The 9682-nt window shown below is 43.4% G+C and overlaps 1 protein-coding gene across 1 annotated transcript; it reads left to right on the top strand.

Annotated features, from left to right (window-relative positions):
- Positions 1-4149: 4149 nt before the first annotated feature.
- Positions 4150-9103, top strand: LOC115197916 (calcium-binding protein 2-like). Its single transcript, XM_029759599.1, has 8 exons — positions 4150-4180; positions 4673-4762; positions 5280-5412; positions 7496-7526; positions 7884-8027; positions 8118-8227; positions 8456-8603; positions 8809-9103. The coding sequence occupies exons 2-8, from the start codon at positions 4674-4676 to the stop codon at positions 8835-8837; spliced, it is 684 nt and encodes a 227-aa protein (XP_029615459.1). The 5' UTR covers positions 4150-4180; position 4673; the 3' UTR covers positions 8838-9103.
- Positions 9104-9682: the final 579 nt, after the last annotated feature.

The raw sequence follows: 9682 nt of genomic DNA, 5'->3' as shown, positions 1-9682 counted from the left end.
TTTCTTTATTTTCCAAAATCCACCGCGCTGACTGTTCTGTCAACAGAAACAGGAATTCCCAGTTATAAATATAGGCCATAGGCCTGTGGGAAAAATGGTACTTATTTTTTCAATTCTCAACTTTGAGTTCTGGGTGTTTTATATAAAACATTTCCACCTCTCTGACTGTATAGTGTCATTCCTAATTCCTTGGTATTTCAGCTATTTCACATTCTGAAACTGATACTGCAGTAAACTAGTCAGAATCAAATCATATCAAATTGTATCGGTCACACACATATTTAGCAGATGTTATTACGGGTGTAGTGTAGCGAAATGCTTGTACGCGTGCACACGCTTACACGCATACACACACGAGAAAATGTATACATCCAAATGTATTACGCTTTATCCAAATCTAAGAATGTTTAACACTTGCATAGACCTATTGATACAATTTAGAATTCCAATTCCTATATAGCCTATAGGCCTAGCCATTGAATCATTTGAACATTTCCACAGTGTCTCCTGCATGCACTAATGTGTCCTTTGCCAAAACTAAACTCTGGCACATCCTAGGAAACATCAGCGTTTCCCTTTCCTCTTCTATATCAGCCTGGAGTTAACACTTAGTATAGTCTGCTGTAGGCTTACACTACAGCGCTATAGAGTGAGTCCAACTGACTGAAAAGAATGACCCAATATTGCCATTAGTATCTGTAGTATTAAATGTGGTTTCAATCACTTTTCGCGCTACTAAGAATTGTGTAACCTATGAAATGCGGACACAAAGCAAACATAAAAACACACAATAATAGACCATAACACAATAACAAAATATGTAATCAATGCAACACAATATTTAAAAAATGTCTAACACTACTTTTAAAAAACATTTTTTATGAAAGAAATACTTTGTGATATGCATGTTTTCTTTCTGAAAAAGTCGCATTTTTAGTTCTGCTGTTTACCAGGAAATAATAACCTACTGTAAAAAAAAAAAAATAGAACACATGGCAGATATCAATTATGACATCGGGGTTCTATCATAATTGAGTTCTATGATGTATCCGAATTTTCACATGATTCCCTGGGAAACAGAACCAAACATTAGATTGGAATGCACTTTTCAGAAAATATATGCAAATCATTTCAGAATTCAAACATTACTTTCAATGAGCAGAGGTGTGTGAGTTACAATGACATCCAAACTTTTTCAATCCCCCATCCTTCACCAAGAAATGGATCTACCAAGTGGTAAGACTACAAACTGTTAAATTATTAAAAGATTGTGAATGTATTTACATAAAAGGTTTACTATAAAGAAGGTTTATTTGCTTGAATGTGTCTTTTTCTCTGTAATTTACAAATAAGTCAGCATACATTTCCAAGTACTGGCTTGATGACCCAAATGGCACCCTTTTCCCTATGCAGTGCACAACGTTTGACCAGGGATAGGGTTCTGTTCAAAAGTAGTGTACTATGTGGCGAATAGTGTTCCATTTCTCTAGTCACAAGTAGTGCACTTTGTAGGGAATAGGGTGCAATTTCTCTGGTCAAAAGTAGTGCACTATGTCGGGAATAGGCTGCTGCTTTGGACATGAACCTTTACTTCTGCCTGTCTTCCTTCCACAGTGTATTTTGATGAGGTATTTAGTATTCAGGAGCATGACCAGCCGTCTGGCAGGGCCAAATGGCGCTACTCCATACCCGATGACCCTGAGGCAAACCTGGGAGGCACCTCCAGAGTCCCCGACCACCTCCAGGCTGGTTTCCTCTACCGTGTCTCCGTCCACCAGGACCTGACTGAGGGAACAGACGACCAGGGCTTCCAGGGCTACCAATGTGGCCTGTGTCGGCTGCTCCTCCCCAGCCTTGCTTCCCTCCAGGCCCACCTCTTGGTCAGCTGGACCCACAGCACAGGCTGTAACCGCCTCTACAGTGACATGATCAGGCTGTGTCCGTCTCCTCCTGCTCCGTTGGTGCATGTATCTGAGGAGCCATCCCCATCTTCCCCCAGCCATGTCCACAATAACCAGCAGGACCAGGAGGCTGATAGGGCCTGTCATCTCTACGCCGTCCCCAATGACCTTGAGGCGAAACTGGGATCGCGGCGAGGCAGATGCACTGACCACCTCCAGGCCGACTTCGTCCGCTATGTCTCCAGCCAGGTCTATGTGTGTTGTATATGTGTGTGGAGGAAGGGGGAGAATTGAGCAGAAGACACATTTCTGTTGTTTACTGAAACATATGGACAATAAAGTTGTATTGTATTTTGTTGTAGGCCTCCAATAACAGTCCAGGCTCCCACCAGGGCTACCAGGGCTCTGAGGGCAACCAGTGTGCCCTGTGTCAGCTGCCCTTCCCAAGCCTGGCCTGCCTCCAGGCCCACCTTCTAGACAGCTGGGAAGACAGGCAGGCCTGTAGCTTCCTCTACAGCCAGATGATCAGGCGTTGTCCCTCTCCTCCTCCTCCTCCTATGGTGGTGAAACCAGTTCTGCGCATCACTGGCTCCTCCTGCTCATCCTCTGTTTCAGTCACCAAGAAACTTCCAAGACGCCATGCAGAGCACCTTCATCCATACTTGCCTTCCACTTCATCATCCTCAGTCTCAGCCACTGTGGTATCTTCATCATCCAGGCACCATGAGCATGTACTGTCTCCAGTCCTGCCTTCCTCCTCCTCCTCCACACCCTCCAGAAAGAGAAGGAGAGACAACGACGTGAGCTCGAGAGGGGCCCCCAGGAGCCCCAGCCTCCACCCCAGCTTTAGCACTCTGTCTCGGGGAGACGAGAGTTACCAGGCTGGCCCCTCCTTGATGAGACCCATGGATAACCTCCAGAGCTACCTCCCTCAGCCCTACTGTTCCCAGCCCAGCCACAGTACTCTGTCTTGGGGGGAGGAGAGCCATCAGGCGGGCCCCAGCAAGAGACACAGAGAGCTGGAAGCCACCAGACAGGGATACCCTGGACCCAACTGCACGGCACGCAGGCGAACGACATGCAAGACAAAGTGCAAGATGCTACAGAGGAAAGCCCTTGTGTATCCTCATGAAGTTGGCCCCAGTGATATGCCCAGGGCTAAACCTACTATGTGAAGATGAATAGGTCATTAAGTAACGTTTTTTTGGTTCTGGTGTGTTTTCAGTCCACTGTTGACTTGTTTTTTACTTAAGTGTGCATGACTATTATCTATGTAAGGTTTGGGTCAATTCAATTCCATTTTTTTCTTATAGGAGGCAATGACGTAAATGTGATTTGATTTAGGAATTTCTGTTTAATTCCTCAATTGACTGATTTGAAAAGGAATTGACCCCAACCTTGTATCTATGCACCATTTGGTACCATGTAGTTATGAATTGGGGTTAGAAATAAAGAATACCTGTTGATATCATGTTATTTCATGATAAATGCTGCACTCCTAGGACAGCCGAAGAACCCTTTGGAACCCTTTTTTTCTAAGTGTAGTTGTAAACACTATATGAAATGGTACCGTAAAATAAAGTGTTACCACACAGCCTATTTATGTGAATCCTATATAAAAAAAAAATCTTCATGAATGAATTTGCTCTGCATTTGATGAATTTAAATAAAATTTAAATGAAACATCGTACATTTTCTTTGTGCTTTGTTATGTTTAACCAAATAAATGAGTTGTATTTCCATTTGTCCGAATCAGAAATGAAACAGAAATACCATACGTTCAAAATACTTTTTACACGTCTAATTGGGTGGCCAATAATGTACCTCAAATAATACCTTTGACAACACTATTAACTATCACTGACCTCGAACTACAAATACACTTTAAAAGATATCAGGTAGCTACCTAATACAATAATACCCTTGACAATACACTTTGTTTATAATTTGTGTCTCACACACACACACACACACACACACACACACACACACACACACACACACACACACACACACACACACACACACACGGTGTGACTGAACGACTGTGTGCGAGCTAGTGTGTGCGAGAGAGCCACGGTCAGTCACACTGTGTCAAGTGTGGTGTTTAGCTTTCTGACCTAGACACATTTAGCCAGGTAATCACCTGGTAATACTCTTTGATGGATGGAGGGATAGACAGAGGGAGGGAGAGAGAGGAGGAGGGGAGGGATGAAGGTTGAGGAGAGCAAGTGGACCCAGTCCTGTCATTCACATTACTGCAGGAGGACCAGCTAAAGGTAAGGACATTTTCTGTCTGTAATATTTACATTAAATAGAGAGTGGAAGTGACTTTTCCATGCAGGTTGGTTGATTACCTACACCTTGACTGTGTATGTGTGTATGTTCCTAAAGTAGGTTACAGTAAAAAAAAATATATATATATATATACACATTGTAACATACACCAGATAGGTGCAGTGAAATGTGTTGTTTTACAAGGTCAGCCAAAACACCCATGGAGCAAATTAGGGTTAAGTGCTTTGCTCAAGGGCACGTCCAATTTTTCACATTGCCCGCTCAGGTATTCAAACCAGCGACCTTTCAGTTACTGACAAAATGCTCTAACCACGATGCTACCTATTTTCACAGTGTGTTGAGTATGCTTTGTAAACCGTGACACCTGGCAATATCAGTTTCTGAGAATGTAGCTATCAACACACACACACACACACACACACACACACACACACACACACACGCTCTCTCATCTGTATATTCATTTTATTCAGGATGTCTAAGACCCCGTCCACCACGTCTGCAGCCTCTGTAACCTCTGCAACGTCTGCAGCCTCGGCAACGTCTGCAGCCTCTACAGACAGGTAAGATCAACGTCTACGTTTGAGACTGGAGAACTTGATTGGCCATGATGGGCACAATAGAGTTATTGAGAGAAATTGGCTCTGTACACACTCAGTTTGTACAAGTGATATTGTTGACTCACTGGTTGTGATATCCCTGATGTGTTTGTGATATCCCTGATGTGTTTGTGATATCCCTGATGTGTTTGTGATATCCCTGATGTGTTTGTGATATCCCTGATGTGTTTGTGATATACCTGATGTGTTTGTGATGCCCTAAAATATCGACAAAACCGTCAAGCGGCGTCTCCACAATACTTGTACGAATATTTTTGTGCGGACAAACTCTCTACTGTATCACAACTATTAGTTGTAAGACTTGAATATGTACGACGAAGCCATTGAGAGATGATCCTATTTGTGTGGCTTCGTCCCATGTTCATTACAGTACTGTAAGTCAAGTCAAGGTGTCAAGATAGCTCTTGCCAATGTCTCCAAAATTGTGAACACCTGATGCCTCTTGGCTCATGTTCTGTAGCAAAGGTGGCAAATCCCGGAAGACTTCGTCCTCGGGTTCGGAGTCGGCTCCCAAGAAGGTGTCTAAGAAAGAGCAGAAGAGGAAAGACATGGAGAAGATACACACCACCCTGCTCAGCAGCGTGTTTGGAGCGGTACGCGCAAACACACACACACACACACACACACACACACACACACACACACACACACACACACACACACACACACACACACACACACACACACAGTTATCCTCTCCAGCTAATCCTTATAGATCCTTAGTGTGGCTCAGCGTCACCATTCATTAGGATTAATGGGTAGAAGCTGCAGGAAGAGCATCGAACACAAAGGGAAAGTTGTATGATTGTTTTAGGAACTTTTTTTTGTTTGGGATGTTTGTAAGTGTTTAGATCCACCAGTGACCGGTGTGATATTGTGTGTCAATTGATGTCTGATGTTAAATGAACAATTTCTGCTTTTCTTTGTTTCTTGACACTGTAAAACTTAGCTCGGAGACATTGATTTAGGATAGAATCATTCGGACTAGAACTTAAACTAGATCATATTGAGCATGCGGTGTGAGTAGGCTATGCGTGTAAACACAACACGCTGGGGCGGCAGGTAGCCTAGTGATTAGAGCGTTGGGCCAGTAACCGAAAGGTTGCTGAATTGAATCCCGAGCTGACAAGGTAAAAATCTGTCGTTCTGCTCCTGAACAAGGCAGTTAACCCACTGTTCCCCAGTAGGCCATGATTGTAAATAAGAATTTGTTCTTAACCGACTTGCCTAGTTAAATAAAAAAAAACACGTGTGAATGAGGTTGACTGGTGTCCCAAACAAACAGGATAGAAACCATAATGATTTAATCCACCATGATCAGGAAATAGCCCCACCTGTCCCCAATCCCTCACTAACTTGCTACCACACCAGATCTACCTGATCCTAAAACTTCCAACCTCCTCTTACACAACTGTGTACATCTCAAATCGCCTGTGCTAAACTTCCATCCAAAAATACCTGTATTTGACTCTTTAAGGTGAACCCTATCCAGTATATCTAGATCTAAACACTATAATATTACTCAAAAGGCAGACAGTGTTGTTTCTCTATGGCAGCTCCCTTACTAAAACACACGCTACATTGCCAAAAGTATGTGGACACCTGCTCGTCGAACATCTCATTCCAAAATCATGGGCGTTAATATGGAGTTGTCCCCCCTTTGCTGCTATAACAGCCTCCACTCTTCTGGGAAGGCTTTCCACTAGATGTTGTAACATTTCTTACGGGAACTTGCTTCCATTCACAAGAGCATTAGTGAGGTCGGGCACTGATGTAGGGCGATTAGGCCTGGTTCACAGTTGGCATTCCAATTCATCCCAAAAGTGTTCATTGGGGTTGAGCTCGCGGCTCTGTGCAGGCCAGTCAAGTTCTTCAGCACCGATCTCGACAAACCATTTCTGTATGGACCTCGCCGAACTATGAAAAACAGCCTCAGACCATTATTTATCCTCCACCAAACTTTACAGTTGGCACTAGGCATTCTGACAGGTAGCGTTCTTCTGGCATCCACCAAACCCAGATTCGTCCGTCAGACTGCCAGATGGTGAAGTGTGACTCATCACCGAAGAGAAAGCGTTTCCACTGCTCCAGAGTCCAAAGGCTGCGAGCTTTATACCACTCTAGCTGACGCTTGGCATTGCTCATGGTGATCTTAAGCTTGTGTGTGGCTGCTCGGCCATGGAAATCCATTTCATGAAGCTCCTGACGAACAGTTCCTGTGGTGACGTTGCTTCCAGAGGCAGTTTGGAACTCTATAGTGAGTGTTGCAACCAAGGATAGACGATCTTTACACACCACGCGCTTCAGCACTCGGTGGTCCCATTCTGTGAGCTTGTGTGGCCTATCACTTTGCGGCTGAGCTGTTGTTGCTCCTAGACTTTTCCACTTCACAATAACAGCACTTACAGTTTCCGGGGCAGCTCTAGCAGGGCAGAAATTTGATGAACTGACTTGTTGGAAAGGTGGCATCCTATGACGGTGCCACGTTGAAAGTCATTGAGCTCTTCAGTAAGGCCATTCTACTGCCAATGTTTCTCTATGGAGATTGCATGGCTGGGTGCTCGATTTTGTACACCAGTCAGGTGTGGCTGAAATAGCCGAATCCACTAATTTGAGGGGGTGTCCACATACTTTTGTTTATACAGTGTCTCTCCTTTGCCCGTTGTCTTCCTTTAGGAGAGGGAGTTGGCCCAAGCAGAGTTGGATGGTGAGTCTTCTTATCACAGTGATATTGCACATACAATAGAATGCTTTACTTACAGTAGATTGACTAGTTGCACAACTTATTACACTGAACCCGTGTTACTCAAGTTAGGATTCAGACAGGCATTATATTTGTGAAAAGGGGGTATCTTTGAATCATCCATAGAAATAGTTTGACTAGATTGGGGGAAAAGCCCCTCAGACCACGGCAATTTGACGGTACATTCATGGGTACACTCAATATGGCAGCCGGTCCACCCATCACGGAACGTTGACTTGAATGGCAATGTCCTTTCTGGTAGTTCTATTTCTATGGTGTCATCCTCACCTTCTGACCTCTAGCCTTTAACCTTTGGCACAGAGCTGGACTTTGCCTTCAAGGAGTTTGACTACGACTGTGACGGCTACCTCAACTACAAGGACGTAGCTGAGTGCATGAGGACCATGGGCTACATGCCCACTGAGATGGAGCTGCTGGAGATAGTGCAACAGATCAAGATGAGGAGTATGTCAATTTTAAGCCATTTTCATTTAAATGTGATTATTGTCCAGTTCCTACCTGTGTCCTGACTGTTGATTGGCTGTCTCCCTTCAGTGGGCGGTCTGATGGACTTTGATGATTTCTGTGAGCTGATGGGTCCCAGGATAATGGGAGAGACAGCAGACATGCTGGGGCTGAAAGAGCTCAGGTCCGCCTTCTCACAGGTAGGAGACTGACACGGAGCCAAAGAGACTGAAATTGAGTGAATGATCATAAAACACAGGCCTACAAACACAGGCGTTATGGCCCTACACAAACTCTCATTAACATCTCCCAGCTTCTTCATTATTGTTAGGCCCTCGGCCAATATTAACTCCCATGTTCACTTAATCACCCACATTCTCTCCTCCTCAACATCCCTCCATCATAACTTTACCCTCTCCTCCTCTCAGTTTGACCAGGACTGTGATGGGAAGATCAGCCAGGATGAGATGAAGGAGGCGGTGAAGAGTCTACTGGGGGAGAAACTGAAGAAAGGAGAGCTGGAAGAGATACTCAAAGAGATAGACATCAACGGAGACGGAAGCATCGACTTTGATGGTGAGGAGATAACTGTGCATAGACACATACACACACATGTAAGGTCACACACACATGGAGGAAACACTCACAAACATGCAGAAACAGGTCGACACACAAACACACACAGAAGTAAGATCACACACATACACAAAAATACAATTATCTAATGCAGTGGTGCCCATACATTTTGTAGCCTTTCTCATTTCCCTCTCTTGCCTTCCAGAGTTCGTCATGATTTTGTCCATTCGGTAAGTGCTGGAAGACCTGAGAGGATGCTATCATTTGTGTGTTTGATCAGCTTTAAAGATGAGATGTACTCTCATTTCCTCACTCCTTTTCTCTCCTCTATACTCTGTCACTGAGAAAATAAATATGGTGTACAATGGGCAAGAGTATATTCGTAAATGTATTTGAAATGTATTTGGATTAATCAGTTTGTAGAAACTGATTGGCTGTATGTAATATGACATCTAAATAAGATACCATTTTGCTATTTTAATAAATAATTTGAATTTCAATCTGAGTTGCTGACTGAGTTACAACCACAGACTTTTGAAAACACATTTTTTTGTATAATTTTTTACAGTCTGCATTTTCTAAGTACAAAATAAAGACATGGGACAGAAGAAATATCTACACATGTACAGTTGAAGTCAGGAGTTTACATACACCTTAGCCAAATACATTTAAACTCAGTTTTTCACAATTCCTGACATTTAATCCAAGTAAAAATTCCCTGTCTTAGGTCAGTTAGGATAACCACATTATTTTAAGAATGTGAAATGTCAGAATAATAGTAGAGATAATGATTTATTTCAGCTTTTATTTCTTTCATCACATTCCCAGTGGGTCAGAAGTTTACATACACTCAATTAGTATTTGGTAGCATTGCCTTTAAAATGTTTAACTTGAGTCAAATGTTTTGGGTAGCCTTCCACAAGCTTCCCACAATAAGTTGGGTGAATTTTGGCCATTCCTCCTGACAGAGCTGGTGTAACTGAGTCAGGTTTGTAGGCCTCCTTGCTCGCACACACTTTTTCAGTTCTGCCCACTATATTTCTATAGGATTGAGGTCAGGGCTTTGTGATGGCCACTCC

The sequence above is a fragment of the Salmo trutta genome, chromosome 8, assembly GCF_901001165.1.
Source record: "Salmo trutta chromosome 8, fSalTru1.1, whole genome shotgun sequence".
Lineage (NCBI taxonomy): Eukaryota > Metazoa > Chordata > Actinopteri > Salmoniformes > Salmonidae > Salmo > Salmo trutta.
Note: the sequence above shows the minus strand (reverse complement) of the source record. Positions and strands in the feature narration are given on the sequence as shown.